Genomic DNA, 23,488 nt, shown 5'->3' on the forward strand with positions numbered 1-23,488 from the left:
AAAATTCTCCAAGCCAGGCTTCAGCAATACATGAACCGTGAACTTCCTGATGTTCAAGCTGGTTTTAGAAAAGGCAGAGGAACCAGAGATCAAATTGCCAACATCTTCTGGATCATAGAAAAGGTAAGAGAGTTCCAGAAAAACATCGATTTCTGCTTTATTGACTATGCCAAAGCCTTTGACTGTGTGGATCACCATAAAGTGTGGAAAATTCTGAAAGAGATGGGAATACTAGACCACCTAATTTGCCTCTTGAGAAATCTGTATGGAGGTCAGGAAGCAACAGTTAGAATGGGACATGAAACAACAGACGGGTTCCAAACAGGAAAAGGAGTACGTCAAGACTGTTTATTGTCACCCTGTTTATTTAACTTATATGCAGTGTACATCATGAAAAACACTGGGCTGGAAGAAGCACAAGCTGGAATCAAGATTGCCAGGAGAAACATCAATAACCTCACATAGGCAAATGACACCACCGTTATGGCAGAAAGTGAAGAACTAAAGAGCCTCTTGGTAAAAGTGAAAGAGGAGAGTGAAAAAGTTGGCTTCAAGCTCAGCATTCAAAAAACTAAGATCATGGCATCCAGTCCCATCACTTCCTGGCAAATAGATGGGGAAACAGTGGAAACTGGCTGACTTTATTTTTTGGGCTCCAAAATCACTGCAGATGGTGACTGAAGCCATGAAATTAAAAGACACTTACTCCTTGGAAGGAAAGTTATGACCAACCTAGACAGCATATTAGAAAACAGAGACATTACTTTGTCAACAAAGGTCCGTCTAGTCAAGGCTATGGTTTTTCCAGTAGTCATGTATGGATGTGAGAGTTGGACTATAAAGAAAGCTGAGAGCCAAAGAATTGATGCTTTTGAACTGTGGTGTTGGAGAAGACTCTTGAGAGTCCCTTGGACAGCAAGATTCAACCAGTCCATTCTAAAGGAAATCAGTCCTGGGTGTTCATTGGAAGGACTGATGTTGAAAATGAAACTCCAATACTTTGGCCACCTGATGCAAAGAGCTGACTCATTGGAAAAGACCCTAATGCTGGGAAGGATTGGGGGCAGGAGGAGAAGGGGACGACAGAGGATAAGATGGTTGGATCGCATCACTGACTCAATGCACGTGAGTTTGGGTAAACTCCGGGAGTTTTTGATGGACAGGGAGGCCTGGCGTTCTGCAGTTCATCAGGTCGCAAAGAGTCAGACACAACTGTGCGACTGAACTGAACTGAAGAATATCAATGCAGGTTTCGAAAGATATATGTGTAACATTATCACAAAAGTGAGTTTTACAGTATATGATATTTGATACTTAGGGAAATGGTTTAACAGAATGATCATGGGAAGAAAGAGATGTGAATGACTCCTCTTTTGAGAAGGATGAACAAAAACACCCAAGAAAAACAAAAATTGCTGAATTTTAAGAGAGCAGAACATAAATTATTTTTATTTCGAGAAAAATTGGGAGGCAATCACATGAACCAGGGCTTCAAAGCAGAAGACTCAAATTAAGTTTAACAAAACACAATAAAATTAGGAAATTTAAAAATAATTTTCTTAATCTTTATATTTTAAGTAGAAACACATACATTTTATCAACAACAATATAAGTGGTTTCAAATGTTTTTGTGTAGTACATATTGAAGCTTCCCTGATGGCTCAGATGCACATTCAGATCTGCCTGCAATGCAAGAGACCCAGGTTGTATCCCTGGGTCAGGAAGATCCCCTGCAGAAAGAAATGGCTACCACTCCAGTATTTTTGCATAGGAAATCCCATAGACAGAGCAGCCTGGGTTGGTGGGCTACAGTCATGGGGACACAAGAGTTTGACACAATTAGTGAATATTTATTAAAAGAGATAAAATAGACATGGATACATTTAGTAGTCTAGAGATAGAGAAATGAGCATGATTTATTAAAATGAAGGAGGTTCCATATTTAGTCAGATGAGATTTGAATTTTTTCTAAGAAAACAGCTAAATAAGCTGTTACAAATATGATAGTTTTGATTTTTTAAAATTTCCTTTTTCCTGCATTCTGGAAGTGATAAAAAAAAAAAAGATGGTGCATGTGTGTGTGTGTGTAAATTTGTTTATAATTTTCATTTTATATTCAATTAAAACTAAATTATTGTTATGAAAATCACATGGGCAGCAAAGGCAAAACATTTCAAGTATCTATAAAGTGCAAGGCATGTTTGCTTAGTCCATGTTAAGCATTTGAAGAATGCTATAGTCTATCTTGTATCTTTCATAATATAACAAGTGCAGTTTTCCTAAGTCAACCTTCATACAAAAATGTGCAGAGTTCAAGTTGTAGTACTATTATATTTTGAGAAATAAAACATAAGAGGTTCTTTCCTCATCTTGACTCAGTAATTTTAAAATCAACTTTGTGTTCTTAATCATTACCACTTAATTAAAATATAAAATCACAAAGCAAATAGAGATGTCAAAACAAATTTCTTAAGATGTATAAAAGTGAAAGTGTTAGTTGCTCAGTCCTGTCTGACTCTTTGTGACCCTCCATGGACTATAGTCCATCAGGCAAGAGCCTGATGTCCATGGAATTCTCCAAGCAAGAGTACTGCAGCAGGTAGCCATTCCCTTTTCCAAGGGGTCTTCCCAACCCAGGGTTTGAAACTGGGTCAATTATATGGAACAGTTATAAAAAAGGGGGAGACTTGGGTTTTGATATCTCTGAGTTTAGGAAAATCCCATTCAGGTCACAGGCATCAGAACTCATTATGATCTCAATCCTTCTTTGACCTATTCAAAAACCCCTCAATAAAACGAACTGCTCCCTGTACCCCTCAAAAGTGTAATTGTTCAGTATTTATTACATAATTTTTAGGAAAGGATTTTGGGGATTGATGAGAGATTAAAATCTTCAAAGCACATGTAAGAATGGCTTTTTTGGTTTTTTTTTAACTGATAGATAAGCATGAGGCGAGAAAGATCTATGGAGTAAAATAAAATAAGACTGTATATTTATGCGATCAGGGCTTAGATTACCTTTCCTTTTCCAAAATATGAAAGTAATCTGTGAGACTACATACTTGGGCAAGGACTTGCAATTCTTATGCGGAACTCTGTAGCATCAAGGGAAGACACACAAATGTGAAACCCTCTGAACTCTGTGATGAACATGAAGAAAGTATTATATGGCACCTGCAGGTCTAAATTAGAAGATATAGATGCATAGGTATCCAGAAAGAATTTAAAAATAGCAATAAAGCTATTTTTGCTTCCAGAAAAAAGAGAACAGGATGGGAATTTTCAACCTAGTCCGGTTGAGCTATTTCAAATCCTGAAAGATGATGCTGTGAGAGTGCTGCACTCAATATGCCAGCACATTTGGAAAACTCAGCAGTGGCCACAGGACTGGAAAAGGTCAGTTTTCATTCCAATTCCAAAGAATGGCAATGCCAAAGAATGCTCAAACTACTGCACAATTGCACTCATCTCACATACAGTAAAGTAATGCTCAAAATTCTCCAAGCCAGGCTTCAGCATACATGAACCGTGAACTTCCACATGTTCAAGCTGGTTTTATTTATTTATTTATTTATTTTACTTTTTTAGATTTTATTTTATTTTTAAACTTTACAATATTGTATTAGTTTTGCCAAATATCGAAATGAATCCGCCACAGGTATACCCACGCTGGTTTTAGAAAAGGCAGAGGAACCAGAGAGCAAATGGCCAATATCCGCTGAATCATCGAAAAAGCAAGAGAGTTCCAGAAAAACATCTATTTCTGCTTTATTGACTATGCCAAAGCCTTTGACTGTGTGTATCACCATAAACTGTGGAAAATTCTGAAAGAGATGGGAATACCAGACCAGCTGACCTGCCTCTTGAGAAATCTGTATGCAGGTCAGGAAGCAACAGTTAGAACTGGACATGGAACAACAGACTGGTTCCAAATAGGAAAAGGAGTACCTCAAGGCTGTATATTGTCACCCTGCTTATTTAACTTACATGCAGAGTACATCATGAGAAATGCAGGGCTGGAAGAAGCACAAGCTGGAATCAAGATTGCCAGGAGAAATATCAATAACCTCAGATATGCAGATGACACCACCCTTATGGCAGAAAGTGAAGAGGAACTCAAAAGCCTCTTGATGAAAGTGAAAGTAGAGAGTGAAAAAGTTGGCTTAAAGCTCAACATTCAGAAAACGAAGATCATGGCATCTGGAGTGTCAGACTTTATTTTTCTGGGCTCCAAAATCACTGCAGATGGTGACTGCAGCCATGAAATTAAAAGACGCTTACTCCTTGGAAGGAAAATTATGACCAACCTAGATAGCATATTCAAAAGCAGAGACTTTACTTTGCCAACAAAGGTATGTCTAGTCAAGGCTATGGTTTTTCCAGTGGTCATGTATGGATGTGAGAGTTGGACTGTGAAGAAAGCTGAGTGCCAAAGAATTGATGCTTTTGAACTGTGGTGTTGGAGAAGACTCTTGAGACTTGAAGACTCCTTAGACTGCAAGGAGAACCAACCAGTCCATCCTAAAGTAGATCAGTCCTGGGTGTTCATTGGAAGGACTAATGCTAAAGCTAAAACTCCAATACTTTGGCCACCTCATGCGAAGAGTTGACTCATTGGAAAAGACTCTGATGCTAGGAGGGATTGGGGGCAGGAGGAGAAGGGGATGACAGAGGATGAGATGGCTGGATGGCATCACTGGCTCGATGGACATGAGTTTGAGTGAACTCCAGGAGTTGGTGATGGACAGGGAGGCCTGGCATGCTGCAATTCATGGTGTCACAAAGAGTCAAACATGACTAAGCGACAGAGCTGAATTGAACTGATGCCATTCAAAGGACAGATATGATTTTGATATATATTATTTGGTAGGAACTAGGTTTTATTTAAATTTCAGCAGAGAGAATTTCTAAGAATAGATGTATAAATTATGAAATTCACTATTGACTGTATACATTAAATTATTTATCTTGACTCTATAATTTCAGTGTAGGTATACAAGTTTCATCAATTTTAAATATCACAAAATTTAAAAATTATGTAACATGTAAAAAAATATAACTATAACAATGATGAATGTTAATTAGACTTACTGTCTAGTTATTGCTATGTTGTATATCTAAAACCAATATAATTTATATATCAATTATGTATTGATAAAAAATTTAAGCATATGTTTTCAAATATATGAAAATTATATGGTTGATAAGACACAATTTGAAACATTTTACAGATCCCAGAAATAGTAATAATACATTGGCATTCTAAGTAAGTCTAAATCTTCATTGCAGAATACTTCTGCCCCAAGAAACATCTAAATAAACTGTTGCTTACAGATGTAAGTATTTGTTCTTTCACAGTCTTCATTCAATGCACCTCTGCTTGGGTTATATATTATGCAGTTCTTTGGATTTACAGTGTGAAATAAAGGAAGTCTGTAATGAAGAAGAAATTATTAGTATATGGGAAAAGGAATGATCAAATCCAAGGATAAACAAAAAGAACAGAAAAAGTTTTGATGCCAGAAACTTACAGATCTTGGGAGAGAGTAGAATTGTCCTCCCACAACCAGGCATGATGTTCTTCACTGTAAGAGAGTCCAATCCAGTAAAAACTGGAACTGAACTTCATAAAATCCTGCTTGGAAACAGAGACCAACGTATTAACCTATTTCAAATCTTCTCTAGGAAACATGTACTTTTAAGAAGCCCAGTTTCCAGTATCAGATTCAGTTTTTCAATTCTATCAGATTGTTACAAAAAAGTAATTGTGGTTTCAGACCATAAATGTTAAATCGTTATAACTAAGCTCAAACACATCTTTCTTAACCAAAATAGGAACCATGACAATTAACACGTTTTTGCCATCGATAATCAACTTTTTATTCCTGTAGTGTAAAAGTCCATACTTAGGGATTTGACAAACTCTTGGAAAGCATTTTCTGCCTCCTGTTGTTTGTGGAAGCATTTTCCCTGCAAAAATTCATGGAGATGCTTGAAGAAGTGGTAGTTGATTGGCAAGAAATCAAGTGAATATGGCAGATGAGGCAAAACTTTGTAGCCCAATTTTTTCAACTTTTGAAGTGTTTGTTTTGCAACCTGCAGCCAGGCATTTTCATGGAAAAGAATTGGGTCCTATCTGTTGATCTATGCCAGCTGCAGGCATTACAGTTTTTGGCACATCTTATTAATTTGCTGTGCAGACTTCTCAGATGTAATGGTTTCACTGGGATTCAGAAAGCTGTAGTGGATCCGACCAGCAGCAAACCACCAAACAGTGACCATGACCTTTTTTTGGTCCAAGTTTGGCTTTGGGAAATGCTTTGGAGCTTCTTCTCTGTCCAGCCACTGAGCTAGTCATCACCAGTTGTATAAAATCCACTTTTCGTCACACATCACTATCCACTTGAGAAATGGTTTGCTGTTGAATAGAATAAGAGAAGAAGACACTTCAAACTAATGATTTTTTTAAATTTGCTGTCAGTTCCTGAGACACCCACTTTTAGAACTTTTACACATTTCTAATTTGCTTCAAATGCCAAATGATCACAGAATGGTTAATGCTGAGTTCTTGGAAAACTCCTTGTGTGGTTGTAAGAGGATCAGCTTTGATGACCCGCTCAATTGGCCGTTGTCAACTTCTGATGGTCGGCCACGGCACTCTTCATCTTCAAGGTGCTTGTCTCCTTTACAAAACTTCTTGAATCACCACTGCACTGTACTTTTGTTAACAGTTCCGGGGCCAAATGCATTATTGACGTTGCAAGTTGTCTCCACTGCTTTATAACCCATTTTGAACTTGAATTTAAAAATTGCTTAAATTTGCTTTTTGTCTAACATAGTTTCTATAGCCTAAAATAAATATAAAATAAACAGCAAGTGATGTCATTAGCAAAAAAACATAAAGTGAGAAATGCATAATAAACGGTATATAACATAATCACATTTATTTAAGAATGTTTTCCAATATCCAACAGCAATTTTCAACCAAGCAAAACCACAATTACTTTTGCACCAAACTAATACAAACTAAAATCATTTTTAACTTCTAATTTAGGAGGTGTAGTCAGTCACTTGCCTCTTGTTTCTCATTCATCAAGTCCTTTTCTGGAGGAAAAAATACCACAGAGTCTCACTTCTTAAAGGAATGAAAAATGTCATAATGGGTGTTAGAGTTTTTATGGAACACTTCCTTCATAGGGGACCATCAGTCAAATCTGATCCCAATAGCACATTGAGGGATAGATCTTAGCACAGGTTCTACAGGGAGCTAGAGAACTTTTACTAAAGAACTAATTGTTTTATAATATTTTACATATAAATTTCATATTACACCCAAGAGTGATAACAAAAACTATATAATTACAAAATAAATTAGAAATTCAATTAAAGATCTAAAAATAGGTTATTTTTAGCTAAATTAGGTTATTTTTATTTCTACTTTGAATTATCTTTAAAACTTTATCTGTACTTTATCTGTCAACACTCCTATAATGTAAATCTTTGAGAAATTTTGGGTTGATTTTGTAATGGTTTCAAAGTATAGGATATTAGTTCAAATATAATCATCTACTTGTTATCTGATTAAAGACTTGAATCAAAGTATTGAGCTTACTTAGATAATATATTTCCTAAGTCGAAAAAAATGTAGAAAATCAAAATTAAATACTTGCCAGTTCATTTCTGTTTTGTATCTGAAGTAGACTGGAATTATGAGAAACACAAAAATCCCTACTGTCTTCCCATGCTTTTACTTCATTAGAGATGAAATAACAGTTGCATTGGTAGCCAATCCATTTTTCTTGGCAAGAATAGCAGCAAGATTCTAGAAGAAATGATAAAACATGACTGGATGACATTGGAGGTTCAATTTTTTTTTTTCAGTGTTATTTACTTTTTCAAAAATCATTTGTTATTCATGTATATTACCATATGTAAAATAGATCACCAGTCCAGGTTCGATGCATGAGACAGGGCCCTCAGGGCCAGTGCACTGGGAGGACCCTGAAGGATGGGATGGGGAGGGAGGTGGGGGGGGTTCAGGATGGGGAACACATGTACACTCATGACTGATTCGTGTGAATGTATGGCAAAAAAACACTACAATATTGTAAAGTAATTAGCCTCCAATTAAAATAAATAAATTAAAAAAAAAATGATTCCTACATGTCTCTTATGGTGTGGCCAAAAAATATAAATAAATAAAAATTTTAAAATAAATCAGCAACCAAAAAAAATCATTTGTTACTTATTAATCTTTTCCATAAATATTCTTTGAGAATTTACTGCATACACCACAGTTCAAGGAATATTAATTTGAACAACTCAGACATGACCCTTTTTCCTCATAGAAATTATATTCTAGAGATAGGGGTAGAATTATATAAATTGCCTTCATTTATGAACTATATTTAGTGATAATTTGGGTAAGTATACAAAGAAATTCAGTATGTTCAAATACAGTGTAGCAGGTGGTAGGATGGGGGGCAGTGATAAGAACCTTTTTTGCGAAAGCTACCCAAAGTTGATCTCTGCTGTGTAATTAAAAGTAGACTATGCTGGCATTCTGTTTTGTCATTTTCTTTGTCCATTTGTCTTTTGCATCTATGCTAAAATTGTGACTGCTCTTATGCCTCAGGGTGAGTATTGCTTATGATCAAAGGCAACATTTATATAAATCACAGCAAAATGAAAGCAAATTTTTGGTATAAAAAAAAGAGAGAGAGAGAAAGTAAATTAGATGAAAAAGATATGTAAAGAAGGAAACAATTTTAGCACATTTCCTGAGTCACAAAAGAATTCTGAGGACTTCCTTGGTGGTATAGTGTTTAAGACTTTGTGCTTTAAATGCAACGTTTCTGATCGCTGGATGGGAAACTACGATGCCATATGCCGCATGATGCAGTCAGAAGATTTTAAAAAAATAATTCTGGATACTTTATTTTCAAAATGAAAATAAAAGAATAATTAGCTTGATATTGGACCATTCAGTTTACTAGTGATAATGTCTTCAACAACACTCAAATCTTTGTCAAATGAATGGTGCTGAAATTTTAGAGTAGAATGGTGATTACCAGGGGATGGGATGTGGGATAAATGGATTTGTTGAAAGGTTCATGGGAATTCCTTGGTGATCCAGTGGTTAAGATTCCAAACTTTCTCTGTCTGGACTCTGGTTCAATTCCTGGTCAAGAAACTATGATCCCACAAGCCACCTTTTGTGGCCAATGCAAAAAAAAAAAAAAAGGTATATACTTCTCCAGTAAGAAAATGAATAAGTTCTGGGAATCTACTATGCACCATTGTAACTAAGGTTAACAATACCGTATTACTTACTTGTGAGTTGCCACAGGAGTAGTTCTTGAATGTTCTCACCATGAATAGCAATGATAGTTGTGTGACATAATGGTGCTGTTAGTGAATGCTTTGGGATAATAATATTGTAATAATAAGCGTACCAAATCAGCACATTGTACACAAAACTTGTTGCTAAGTTGTGTCTGACTCTTTTGTGACCCCATGGAGTGTAGTGGCCAGGTTCCTCTGACCACTGGATTTCCCAGGCAAGAATACTGGAGTGGGTTGCCATTTCCTTCTCCAGGACATCTTCCCCACCCAGGAATTGAACCCATGTCTCCAACATTGTAGGGGGAATTCTTTACTGCTGAGCCATCGGGGAATCCCCACACATTAAATTTATGCAGCATCCTTTATCAATTGTATCTCAATAAAGTTGGAAAAATGCTCAGGGGAAAAAATGATACAAGTGAAGAGATATATGAACACAGAAGACAACTTGGAGAGCATTTGAGTATAAAATTACATTTAGAAACTAGGACTTTTGTTGGGTGATAGAGTGAGAAACAAGAGTACAATGGGTTGAAGAGTAAATAAAAGATCTTCTAGTTCCAAAAACAAAAAAAAACTAGGACTTTGAGCTGACTTTCACTGATTAAGTAGGGTTTAGAATTGCATTAATCTCCATGTTACTTTCTAAATTATGGAAGAAGCAGAGGTAAAGGTAAAGAGATACAGAAGTATAGGCTATCAACAAACACAAGCAGGTAATTAGAATTAGCTAGAATATTTACTGCAACTTATTTTTTGCCATTTTTTATTTGCAATTTATTTTTGTTATAGTATTTACTGTAATTTTTGTGTTTATTTTTACATGATCACTCACATTGAAAAATATGTCATTTCAATATAATAATTTTCTTATATAATTATTTAATTACATAAATATGTAATTATTTAATTACATAAATAGTATATAATGTATTTAATACATTCTTATTAAATACATTTAATACATGTATTTAATACATTCTTAAATGAACAATGAAATGGGACTATCCTACAATTACTATATCAATCGATATGACTGTGTAATATTCCATCAAGCTTATGTGTGAGAAAACCAAGAAACCATTTATTTCCTTCTCTGCTGCCAAGTCACTTCAGTCGTGTCCGACTCGGTGCAATCCCATAGATGGCAGCCCACCAGGCTCCCCGGTCCCTGGGATTCTCCAGGCAAGAACACTGGAGTGGGTTGCCATTTCCTTCTCCAATGCATGAAAGTGAAAAGTGAAAGTGAAGCCGCTCAGTCGTGTCCGACTCTTAGCGACCCCATGGACTGCAGCCAACCAGGCTCCTCCGTCCATGGGATTTTCCAGGCAAGAGTACTGGAGTGGGATGCCATTGCCTTCTCCATTTCCTTCTCTACCAACACAAAAATTTTCCAAAGTGTGAAACCAACCTTCACTGAGGTCTGTGGAGGGTCCAAGCTGAACACTTTGTATAGTAAGTGCTGTAAGAAATGATAAGAAATTTACTTTGTCAGATAAACATTTATGAAATAACAAAATATTTTTGTTCAGTACCAAATCAGCACATTGTCCCTGTCTGATTCTTTGCGACCCCATGGACTACAGCACACCAGGCTCCTCTGTCCTCCACTCTCTCTGGGACTCTGCTCAAATTCATGTCCACTGATTCAGTGATGCTCTCTAACCGTCTCATCCTCTGCCACCCCCTTCTCCTTTTGCCTTCAGTCTTTTCCAGCATCAGAATCGTTTACATGTTATCAAAATGAAACTTTTCTTATAAGATAGCTTCATCACAATTTTGATTTTTTTTATATAGCCTTGACTATAAAAACTTACAATTTTTCAACAAAACTCCCAAAGTTACCATCAACAAAAGGCATATTACTCCTAAAACCCCAGAAATCAACCTCCATGGAGTGGTCTGAAAACCTGTAAAGAAAGAAAGATAGGGTAATGATTTAAAGAACAAACACGGGAATTCTTAAAAGCAGAAAACAGTGAGAGGATCCAAAAAGTGCTTTGGCTTGATAATCCAATCATTTTGCCAGAAAAATGCTGGAAAATGAAGATATTCCATTCAGAACTCCACTTGTTACCAACATTTTTATATAATGTACTTTATTCTTCAGTGAGATTATCCATACATTTCCTCTTTATCCTATTTCAGTATTTACCTTTAATTTTTTAATTTGGCAAAGAAGCTTAAAGATCTGTAGTAACAAGAGATCAACAGGCACCAAGTTCTGGTTAATGGGCTGATATAACGAATTTATTTTCACAGAAACAACAGCAACAAAATCACAAGATAGAATGTATGACTCCCATTAAGTAGATCAGAAAACTTACTGTCCATTAATAAGGTTATTTTTCTCAAGGTTCAAAGCTATTAAGTACCCAAGTCAGAATTCAGATGAAAGCTTTTCTCAACCCAGAGTCTTTCATTTAATATATTCTATCATTGTCACAAAACTATTACAATACTTGGGAGTGTTCAGTTCAGTTCAGTTCAGTCGCTCGGTTGTCTGAGTCTTTGAGACCCCATAGATTGCAGCATGCCAGGCTTCCCTTGGGAGCATGCCCTTCTGCTAATCTCAACATATTCACTGCTCTAAGAAATGTCAAGCTGCTGATAGCTTTGTAGAGGCTGTACTAGGAAGAGAAGACATGGGAGTACTCTGGACCTGGTGTAGTGAGAGGCTCCACAATCAACGTACAGGTAATACCTTGAGCACTTGACTTTATTTCCACAATACGTTAATTTATGACACATAGCATTCATTTTTACGGGAACCATTTTTCATATATACTACATTTTCTCATGCCAAAAAATGCTTGCTTACAAGACCTTCCCCCTAAAATAATCTAGCATCAGGAGATTCTGCATTAACATGAGTGCACCCCAAAGTGCGGTGTCTTGAATAACAGTGCAATGTGTCAAAATGTTAATCTGGATGATTCTGGGGTGCCATAACACAAATGGTAAATTTTAAAAAGCACTTTCAAGCATTGAGTTGTTAACATTTAGCATTTTCTGTTTAAGTTCAAGCTAGAATTATACTGTTTACATTTTTTCCTTGTAAATTCGGATCGCAATCAGAATTTAGAGCTATCCTTGTCAGAATCGACTCCTTAAATCTGTTGACAAAACTTCACAAAGTCATTGCTAAGTTACAGAATGAAGAATCACAAAAGTGAAATTGAAGTAAAAAGTGCTGAAACATGGGAAGCCGAAAACTGCATCCTTTTTATTAAAGCCTTCCCTGAAATCAGCCATGCTCATGAGATATCTTTCCTGGCTGTTTTCATTTTTTTCATGTTATGACTTGGGATGCACATACCTGCCATGTGAGATGCTGTCCAATGTCAATGAAGGTAAGACACGATGGATGCTGATTCCGAGAAATGAGATTAGATCTAGAAGCTAAGCTGGAAGCTAAGGAACCCGAAAGTTATAAAGAAATCCTTTAAAATAAAAAAAAAAATAAAAAAAATAACAACAACTGTGTATCAAAGTGTGTTTAAATCTTCTGCCGATGAGACATGGATGTGTAGTATGAAAAGAGGCAGTAAAATCATTGTCTTCTAAAATGCTTCAGGAACCACAATACAGGAAATTCTCACTGAACTTGCATAATGCAGACCCTTTGACTATCACAAAATAAAGTGAGAGGAAAAAAATTTGTCTAATGTTTGAACATCAAAGTGATCTAAAAAATTACTTGGAAAATGGAATATATGGACAAACCAAAGGTAAATTTACTTAGTGTAAAAAAGCTGACACTGAATTTTCCTTTTTTAATAAGGAGAAATATTTATTATTTGCTTTGTGTCAAATATAGATTAAATCAAGAGGGATATATTAGCTTATTTTTATCCCTGGATATGACTTAATAATAAAGATAAATAAATATGCTTGTTTTACCAATGAGAAAAGTAAGGTACAGTAAAGCTAAAGTACTAAACCAAGTTTGCTTATGTTTGAAACCCTGGTAGTCTTTCTCTATAGCACGCATGACCTGTATTTTAAATCAAGCCTATCTCTCTGGGTCTATAAGTTGTGTTGATTTTCATTTATTATTTTTAATACAGAGTGATTAGAACTTTTCATCTCTCATTTTGTGCTTTTGATCTCTGCCACTTTAACCCAAGTATGGAAGGCAAAGATATAAAAGATAGAATCAGAAGACTTCCCTTGATACTAGCATTGAAAATTTCTTTTAATAACAGACTCTTTATTTTTACTAATATGTTAATTATTATAACCATTTATTGTGTATCTAATTCAGATAAGAGACTGATAATTCAAGTCCCATATTTTTGTGCTCAGAAGCATAACCTTAATAGTAGGAATTTCAGATGGGGGCAGATAGGAAGATTAAGAGCCAATAACAGAGACCTTGATCTACAGTTAAGTGTCTGGAAATATAATCAACCATTCATCCACATAGAAAATAAATTCTCAAATTTTTTTTGTTATTTATGTAGTTTATTTTTAAGCATTGTAATATTAGTATATTACATAAAATGAATCCCAGTCCCTGCAGCCCCATGACACAAAAATTCATATATTTATTTTTGTTTATGCAACTTTGGGCACCTTGCATTTTGAATACATGATGTCAGAGTCAGCATTCAACCTCAGGCTCCAAAACAATTTTATTTTATGGTAAGAGAATAATCACATGACTCCTCTGTTTTTTTGCCTATTCATTTATAGAGTTTGAATTACCATCAAACTGCATTCATCATAGAGCTTGAGCTGTCAGAACATAAATGCTTAAGGCAACGCTTCCTTCTCAAATTACTAGCAGTATCATCTCAAGATGTCTGAATTCAATGAAACTTTGTGGATAAAGCACTGAGTCCAATAGTGTAGAGTCAGTACAGGTTTTGAATGTACCCATAGAAAGATCTTTACTCTTAAAATTATTGACTCTAAGATAATTCTATATGTTATTTCAGAGATGTGAAAATAACTATATCATTTTTAAATGGACAATAGAAAAGAGTTAAAATTATTACAATTCAGCTTAAGTTGTTAAATCAGCAATGGACAAGATTGAAATTTTACCCTATATTAAAGCTAGATATGGGCTTCCCTTGTGGCTCAACTGATAAAGAATCTGCCTGCAATGTAGGAGACCTGAGTTCAATCCCGGGGTTGGGAAGATCCCCCGGGGAAGAGAAAGGATACCCACTCCAGTATTCTGGCCTAGAGAATTCCATGGACTGTATAGACATTAGAATTATGATTGCCTTTTTTTATCTGTATGATTGCCTCTTTTATCTTTAATCACCTAAAGTGCAAAACATGAACCCAATCTGTTTTTGACATATCACCAGGTAAAAATATTAAATACATGCATTTTAGTCATGATTATGATCATTTCATTTTCACAGATATATGGGTGTCTTTATTTTAATGTTTCATAGTGAGATAGTTTTATTCATTGTAAATTTTCCTAAGAGCTTTTTTCTTTAATTTTTGTTTGCAGAATAATTGTTTTACAATGTTGTCCTAAGAGTTTTATACACTTTTTCTGAAAACTTAGCTTTTATGTTATTTGTATAGTTTTTTAAGTCACCTTATTTCAGTTTTATGATGAGCATTTTAGTTATTTAAATATTTATCTATTAATTTGGCTGCAACTGATCTTACTTGTAGTTTGTGAGATTGTAGTATGTGGGGTCTTCCATCTTCATTGGTGCATATGTGATCTAGTTCCCTGATTAAGTACTGAACCTGGGCACTCTGCATTGGAACTTGGAGTCTTACTCACTGGACCACCAGGGAAATTCCTATAATGAATATTTGAGAGTATAAGCAATAACCAGATAATTCGCTTAAAATTCCATTCAATGTCTAACAATCAGATTAAGTGTTCAACTTAATTGTGTAGAATATCTCAATGTCTATCAAAGAAAGTGATGTGATACCTGCCTTGAGAAAATATTGATTCATATCTACTTTCTAACTGAAATACATGGGAATTCTGACGATCTGCAGATAAGATAACACCTGAATCTTCCCAACCCACTCTGGAACAGAACTATTTCACAGAGGAGGAATTGACAACGTCAGAAGGAAATGAAGAAAGAAATCATAATAAGATTAAAATTTGAGTAGTCTTGTAGGATAAATAGAATAGACTTGGAAATGTGGAAGTGTGGTTACTATAAAGTGAGAAATAGTTAATAGAACTGCTTCATATCAATAAGACAGAAAAGATTTCAACATATTTTCTCATCTTTTTAAAATAAAAGATAATATTCATACTGAAAAGTAATAAAATCATGTTTATTACATATTAGAGGTAATACCCTTGTAACTACCACATCAGTCAAGAAATAGAACATTTCCAGGATGTTTTGCTCATTTAGCTTTCTAATTCCTACCCCCTTTCTCCTTCCAAATATCTCTACCACCTTGACCTCTAACACTGTAATTTAGTTTTTCTTGTTTTTAAAATGTGTATAACCAGAATAATATAAAAATTTTGGTGTCTAGTTTATTTTGGTCACATCCTTGTGAGAGTGATCCAAGAATTCCTCTCCGTCTTATTGGCCCTAACTAAACTAGATGCTTGGGCTTCTTTGGATTGGAGGAAGAAATGGCAACCCACTCCAGTATTCTTGCCTGGAGAATCCCAAGGATGGGGGAGCCTGGTAGGCTGCCGTCTACGGGGTCGCACAGAGTCGGACACGACTGAAGCGACTTAGCAGCAGCAGCAGGAGGGCTTCTCTGGTAGCTATGCTGGTAAAGAATCTGCCTGCAATGCAGGAGACCCCAATTTTATTCCTGGGTTGGGAAGATCCTCTGGAGAAGGGATAGGCTACTCACTTCAGTATTCTCGGACTTCCCTGGTGGCTCAGAGGGTAAAGAATCTGCTTGCATGCAGGAGACCTGGTTTTGATTCCTGGGTTAGGAAGATCCCCTGGAGGAGGGCATGGCAACCCACTCCAGCATGCTTGCCTAGAGAATCCCCATGGACAGAGAAGCCTGGTGGGCTACAGCCCTTGGGGTCACAAAGAGTTAGACATGACTGAGTGATTAAACATAGCACAGCACAAGCTAGATGTTTCAGTTCAGTTCAGTTCAGCCACTCAGTTGTGTCTGACTCCTTGCAATCCCATGGACTGTAGCATGCCAGGCCTTCCTGTCCACCACCAACTCCCAGAGTTTACTCAAACTCATGTCCATTGAGTCAGTGATGCCCTCCAACTATCTCATCCTCTGTCATCCCCTTCTCCTCCCACCTTCAATGTCAGTGAGGGCTTCCCAAGTGGTGCTTATGGTAAAGAACCTGTGTGCCAATGCAGGAGACTTAAGAGACACAGATTTGCTCCCTGGGTAGGGAAGATCCCCTGGAAAAGAGAATGGTAACACACTCCAGTATTCTTGCCTGGAGAATCCCATGGACAGAGGAGCCTGGCCAGCTACAGTCCATAGGGTCGCTAAGAGTCAGCTGAAGTTCAGTTAACAGCTGAAGTTACTAAGCATTCATGCTTGCAAGCTAGATGCAAATTACTACTGTGGCCCACAGATAAGACACATGGATTGACTGAAATCCATGGGGGCCCAGTTGTGATACTGTATCCACTTGGATGCTGAGGTGGAGTCAACTCTACCCAAAACAAAATGGCTAGCAATGATGATCTATAGGAAATTTTAAAATGCTGAACCTCTAGAATGACCTTTAGGAAAGTAGTGATGCCTATCAATAATGTTTCATGTTTGTCTTTGCTTTGTTTTGCTATTTTCTCAAGTTTACTCTTTCTGAATGAATCTTCCACTGATCTACATGTACAAGTTTACTTTGAAGCACAATGAAAAGATGAGAATAATCTTTTTGTGTACCTATTGTAGTCAACTAAAGTACATATTTAGGGGGGTTGTGTTTAGAAATCTTCAAGTCTAAATTCAGCAAGAAAGAATGTTTATAATAGAGGCACAGTGAGTTGCCTGAGCTTTGATCTGTAAACATTGAGTGCATCCACCATCTCTGAATTTACTGTTTCTGATGCGGAATGAACCTCTTGTTAAGAATATAGCAGAATTTGCTTTAGTGAAAGAGTTATTAATAGTAGTGTAGCTGAGATATAAGGAGGACAGGAAAGTGAGAATAGTTAGTGTTAACACAAAGAGAATAAGCATACTGACTTCTGTTAACTCTCTTTTTTTTCACTTTTTATTTTGAAATTAACATAAATTGACAGGAAAAATACACAGTACTGGGATCTCCCTTGTAATAATTTACATAACTAGAGCACAACATCAAAACCAAGATACTAACATTAGTTCAATCGATAGCTCTTATTTAGGTTTCACATGCATATGTGTGTGTGTGTGTGTATATATATATATATATATATATATATATCCATATATATACAAATATATGTGTGTGCTCAGTCACTAAGTCATGTCCAACTCTTTGTAACCCTATGGATTGTAGCCCACCAGGATCCTCTGTCCACGGGATTTTTCTGGCAAGAATACTGAGGTGGGTTGCCATTTCCTTCTCCAGGGGATCTTCCCATCCAGGGATTAAACACACATCTCCTGCATCTCCAGTAGGCAGATTCTTTACCACTGAGCCACCTGGGAAGCCCCATATGTGCATTTAGTTTTATATGATTTTATCACATATGTAAATTCATGTAAGCACCATCACATAATCTGTTTTTGTATTCTATAAAATAATTATCACCAATTATTTTATTACTCTGAAGTGATATTATTAAAGGCAAGATAAATAACTGAAACCTTGTTTATCAATTTTCATTTTAATGAACTGGTTTAGTATGGGAGAATGTTAACACTTACTGAGCACACATAACATACTTACTGTAGTGTTGAGTATGTATGTTTTATATAGCTTAAGTAGATAGATTATATTTAATCCTAGGGAAGTATTTTGGTATTTCACAAGTTTACTGATGAAGAAATTTATTAATACACTAGAAATTCTGTATGAAATACCTTCTTTAGGGTGAAGATCACACAAGTATACCTAGAAATAGGAAATCATTTAAACTTCTCCCACCTCTGTATCGGAGAAGGCAATGGCACCCCACTCCAGTACTCTTGCCTGGAAAATCCCATGGGCATTGGAGCCTGGTGGGCTGCAGTCCATGGAGTCGCTAGGAGTTGGATACAACTGAGCGACTTCACTTTCACTTTTCACTTTCATGCATTGGAGAAGGAAATGGCAACCCACTCCAGTGTTCTTGCCTGGAGAATCCCAGGGATGGGGGAGCCTGGTGGGCTGCCATCTATGGGGTCGCACAGAGTTGGACACGACTGAAGCGACTTAGCAGCAGCACCTCTGAATAGGGCTTCCCTGGTGGCTCAGAGGGTAAAGCATCTGCCTGCAACGCAGGAGACCCGGGTTCAATCCCTGGGTCAGGAAGATCCCCTGGAGAAGGAAATGGCAACCCACTCCAGTACTCTTGCGTGGAGAATCCCATGGAGGGAGGAGGCTGATAGGCTACAGTCCAGGGGTTCGCAAAGACTCAGACATGACTGAGTGACTTCATTACAGTTAAAGATCCTGACATCATTTAAAATTGAGTAGCTGGCCTCTTACTGGTCATTCAGTTCCACTGAAGAAAGTTTTGTAAGAATTAATTGGGGTTGTTTTTTAACAGGTCTTACTCTGGCTTTCTCTAAGAAGTAGAGATGATCACCTCGGGGCTTCAATCAAGTGAGAAATATTTGATATTGGTGAGAACATGATTTTCAGATTTTATTCAACATATTATTTTAATTTGATCTCTGACATGTTACCCACTATCTTTATATTATTGGTTTTGGATACCGCATAGTTATTTTTACAAGTATGGTATCATTTTACATTTGCAATTTTACCTGACAGTTACAAATATAATCATAAATATTGACCAGACATATTACACAAGTAAATGTCCCTTTTTGCATGAAGTTAAAAGTAGCAGGGGTACTGGTGGTGCTCAGCCCTGTTCAGTTCTTTGAGACTCCATAGACTGTGTCCCGCCACACTCCTCTGTCCATGGAATTTTCCGTGAAGAATACTGCAGTGAGCTGCCGTTTCCTCCTCCAGGTGACCTTTGCAACCCAGGGATTGAACTCACGTCCCTTGCATCTTCTGCATTGACGGGTGGCTTCTTTACCACTGCACCCACCAGGGAAGCCCTAGCAAGAGTACTGCTTCCCATCAAAAGACATAAAAAGGACAAACGAACAAGAAAACCACAGCAGCAACCAATTCTGCATCTGGTTCAGGTATAACTTAGACTCAAAAAAGAAATAAAACAATGTGAAAATTTTGGACATATCTAGATCTTTCTCAGCACTTGACTCTGCCTGATAGCCATTTTATAAAGTGAGATGTCGACAGAGAAAAAAAGCATTCAAATAATAATGATCTAACAGCTAACATATATTTTGGATAAAACATTGGCACTCTCTGATTGTGTGGAGTTAAGAGAGGTTTATAAAACCAGAATGATGAGAACATACAATTTGTTTCAAAATTTCTTAACATCAGCCCTTAAAGCAGGGATCCCCAGCCTCTGGGATCTAATGCCTGGTATAGCTGATTTAAATAAAATGCACAATGAATGCAATGAGCTGGAATCATCCCCAAACCATCTCCCCCAACTCAGTCTGTGGAAAAGCTGTCTTCCATGAAACCAGTAACTGGTGCCAACAAGATTGGGGACCTCTGTCTTGATGTTTGTCTCTTCTAATTGATAAATTCCATCACCTGAGACTTAAGCAAAGTGTAAAAGCTTCACAAAAGAGCTGCAGAGAGCTTGCTTTTTGGCTGCAGCTGTGGCTTGTTGCCCCCCACGCAGCTGAAAACAGTGCCTCTGTGGTGAGCTGTTGGAGAGCCTTTGGGTTCTCACTAAACAAACTGGTCACTTTTTGAGATGGAAAGCTCAAGTATTTTTTACTAAGTATCATGAAAATGGCACTGAACCTCTTTCTCAGCCTTTAGGCCAAGCTTTTCTACACTGAAAAGCTCTACAGTCAGAATCTGTTGATGAAATGGGCATAAAGAAAAAGAAAGGGGAAATAAAAGGATTTTCTAAGAATAATAAGATGTATCAGTACCCAAACATGAGATGATTCATCAATAAAAATCTGTCAGTTTCAAGAATTCAACTTTTAACTTTTATGCAAAGCACTCAACCAGCAGTGATGATCAATTTATACATTACCAAGCGCCACTAGCCTGCAATGAATCTTGGGAAAAAAGGATTCACATAAAAGATTATTGTTAAAATTTTATAATTTATTCCTTAATTCTTTAGTTGACAGGTGGTCTATAATTTATTATAGTTAACATACTTAATAATTATCTGTAAGATAGTAAGCTATTTTGGTGTTTATGCCAGCTTCATGTGAGATATTTTGCATAATTTACCTTTATAATCTTCATTTACCCTGTTATTATTAGTATTATTTCTTAAATTTCATAGCTGAAGACATAGTATTATCAAAGAAATAAGCTCCAAGTCAACTAACTAGCAATGGCTGAGCCGAGTCTCAGTAAGTTCTGTCGATCTGTAATAGATAAAACGTGGAGAGTCACTTTGCATACTAATAGGAGAATATATGCTATTTTGCTTCAGTTACCCTGGTAATTTTGAGCCTTTATTTGATTTTAGATACATAAATAACCACAGATGTTTTGGATACTACTACATATGCAAGTATGTAAATACTTACATAGTAATTAATATTACATAGTAATTACATTGTAATTCTATATTTGCATACTTATACAGTATATACACTACATGCATCCTTGACTATGAAATATCTGATTGTTCTCATGGAGGTAAAACCCAGATTTGGACAAATAATTAAACCAGGCTATTATGATAATTTTTGTACAACCTAAGAGTAGTTTTTAAAGTCTCAGGAAGCTTTTAGTTATATGCTTTGTCTCCTGGTTTCTCTATTTTCATGCCTTCTGCCTAGGAAACACAATTCAATTTTTAGAAATATCTGTCTATATATGTGAATTTCATGATAATTTCATACATAAAATAAATTCACTTGAAGAGGATATTTGCACCAAGATGGATGGTCCTTTTTAGAATTTATCTGTATTTCTCTGAAGTTAGATTCCATGGGGGGAAAAGAGATTTTACCTTGTTCCCTCCTTCTACTATTTGTGTGTTTGTGTGTTTATATGTGAGCATGGGTGTGGGTGTATATGTTGTAAGAGAGGTGAAAAATCTTTGACCAAAATGGTGTAAATGCAAAGATAGAAGTAAGCTTTATAATTTGACTGTAGCAGTTATAGAATATTTCCTGTTCACTACATGTGGATGTCTACAGCATTTCAACAGGCATTAGGGGTAGAATGATGTGAATATATATTTTAAGATCTTTGTTTACTAGAAAGGTTAGAGACTTATAGCACATTTTATCAACAACATCAGAAAGGTAAATATAAGAATTAGGTACTATAAGTCTGCTTCATGACATAAAGTAGAAAATATGACTTATGACTTCGTTGAGCAAAACTTTATTATATTAAGGAATTTGTATCCTGTTCCCTTAGGATAGTCAAAAAATTTATATCAAATATATAAAGTTCTATAATGTACTTATTTAATATTATTTTTTCTTGGTTATAGACTCCTTCAGAGAATTGAAAACTAAAAAAAAAAGAACAGAAATGGCCTGTATTTTATTTACACATGTACCTCCTATAGTTTCATTTTGCTTCATTGCACTTCACAGATATTGTGAGATTTTGGGTTTTTTGCTTTGTTTTGTTTTGTTACAGACCAACCACAATATTCCCTTAAGTCAAAGCCTAGTCCAGAGTAAGGCTCTAAATCTTTCAATTCCAAGAACACTGAAAAGGATGAGGAAGTTGCAGAAAAAAATTTTAAACTAGTAGAGATTAATTTAGGTTGAGGTTTGAGCAGTAGTCTCAAAAGTGGGCTTAAAATAAACCATGTTGTAAACAGATACGCTGTCATCCAGGCTTTGTTGTCCCACTTATAGAGGATTAATTGAGGTTTAAGGAAAGAAGCTCTCTCTATAACACATGAGTACCAAGTGAAGGAGGGCTTCCCTAGTGGCTCAGACAGTAAAAAATCCGTCTGCAATGAGGGAGACCTGGTTCAATCCCTAGGTTGGGAAGATCCCCTGGAGAAGAGAATGGCAACTCTCTCCAGGATTCTTGCCTGGAGATTTCCATGGACAGAAGAGTCTGGCAGGCTACAGACCATGGGGTTGCAAAGACCGAGCAACTTTCACTTTCCCTTTCTTCACAGCCAAGTGAAGCAACAAGTGCTGATGTAGAAACGAGGCAAGTTTTTCAGAAGATCTAGCTAAGATGATTAATAAGGTGACTACATTAAAAAACAGATTTTCAAAGTAGATGAAGCAAACTTATATTAGAAAAGGTGCCATTTATAGCTGGAGAGAAGTCAATGCCTGGTTTCAAAGTTTCAAAGGATAGGCTCACTCTCTTGTTAGGGGCTAATGCAGCTGATGACTTGAAGTAGAAGCCAGTGCTAATCTATCATTCTGAAAATTCTAGGGCCCTTTAGAATTATGCTGATTCTACTCTGCCTGTGCTTTATAAGTGGGACAGCAAAGCCTGGATGACAGCATATCTGTTTACAACATGGTTTATTTTAAGCCCACTTTTGAGACTACTGCTCAAAAAACAAGAATCCTTTCAAAATACTACTGCTCATTGTCAAGTCACCTGAGTTGTGCAAGAGTCTGATGAAGATGTACAATGAGATTAATGTTTTCATGCCTGAAAACATACACAACATCCATTCTGCAGCCCAGAGTTCAAGAAATAATTTTGACTTTCAAGTCAGTATTTAAGAAATATATTTCATAAGGCTATGGCTGCCATAAATAGTGACTCCTCTTGATAGAGCTGAGCAAGGTAAATTAAAAACCTTCTGGAAAGGATTCACTATTTTAGATGCCATTAAGAACATTCATGATTAGCCAAAAGAGATAAAAATATCAACATTAATAGGAACTTAAAAGAAACTGGTTCCAATATTCATGGATGACTTTGGTTCAAGACTTCAGTGGAGGAAGTAATGGCAGATGTGGTGAAAATATCAAGAGACCTAGAATTAGAAGTAGAACATGGGGATGTAACTGAATGGCTGCAATCTCAGAA

The 23,488-nt window shown here is 36.3% G+C and overlaps 1 protein-coding gene across 5 annotated transcripts; it reads right to left on the reverse strand.

Moving 5' to 3' along the window:
- Nucleotides 1-12,914, reverse strand: LOC109559668 (natural killer cells antigen CD94-like). Of its 5 annotated transcripts, none has more exons than XM_070790127.1 (6): nt 12,665-12,914; nt 11,191-11,255; nt 10,757-10,807; nt 7,671-7,822; nt 5,532-5,635; nt 1-5,433 (listed from the first exon to the last, which is right to left on the reverse strand). In XM_070790127.1, exons 2-6 carry the CDS (start codon nt 11,237-11,239, stop codon nt 5,313-5,315), a joined length of 477 nt encoding a protein of 158 aa, XP_070646228.1. In that variant the 5' UTR covers nt 11,240-11,255; nt 12,665-12,914; the 3' UTR covers nt 1-5,312. The 5 variants fall into 5 exon arrangements, with proteins under 5 accessions (XP_070646228.1, XP_070646229.1, XP_070646227.1 ...); XM_019961561.2 differs by having other exon boundaries at nt 6-5,433; nt 11,163-11,255; XM_070790128.1 differs by lacking the exon at nt 11,191-11,255.
- Between the last annotated feature and the right edge of the window lie 10,574 nt (nt 12,915-23,488).

Source organism: Bos indicus, chromosome 5, assembly GCF_029378745.1.
Source record: "Bos indicus isolate NIAB-ARS_2022 breed Sahiwal x Tharparkar chromosome 5, NIAB-ARS_B.indTharparkar_mat_pri_1.0, whole genome shotgun sequence".
Taxonomy (NCBI): domain Eukaryota; kingdom Metazoa; phylum Chordata; class Mammalia; order Artiodactyla; family Bovidae; genus Bos; species Bos indicus.

What these genes read in the sequence shown, in the direction of transcription:
- LOC109559668 (XM_019961560.2), bottom strand. Translation starts at nt 10,922, where the DNA reads ATGGGGTCGCAAAGAATCAGACAGGGACAATGTGCTGATTTGGTACTG. An exon ending in TACAAAACAGAAATGAACTG is followed by an intron (nt 5,636 to 7,670) that starts GCAAGTATTTAA and finishes GTTTCCAAGCAG; the next exon opens with GATTTTATGAAGTTCAGTTC. An exon ending in TCTACTCTCTCCCAAGATCT is followed by an intron (nt 5,434 to 5,531) that starts GTAAGTTTCTGG and finishes TCTTCATTACAG; the next exon opens with ACTTCCTTTATTTCACACTG.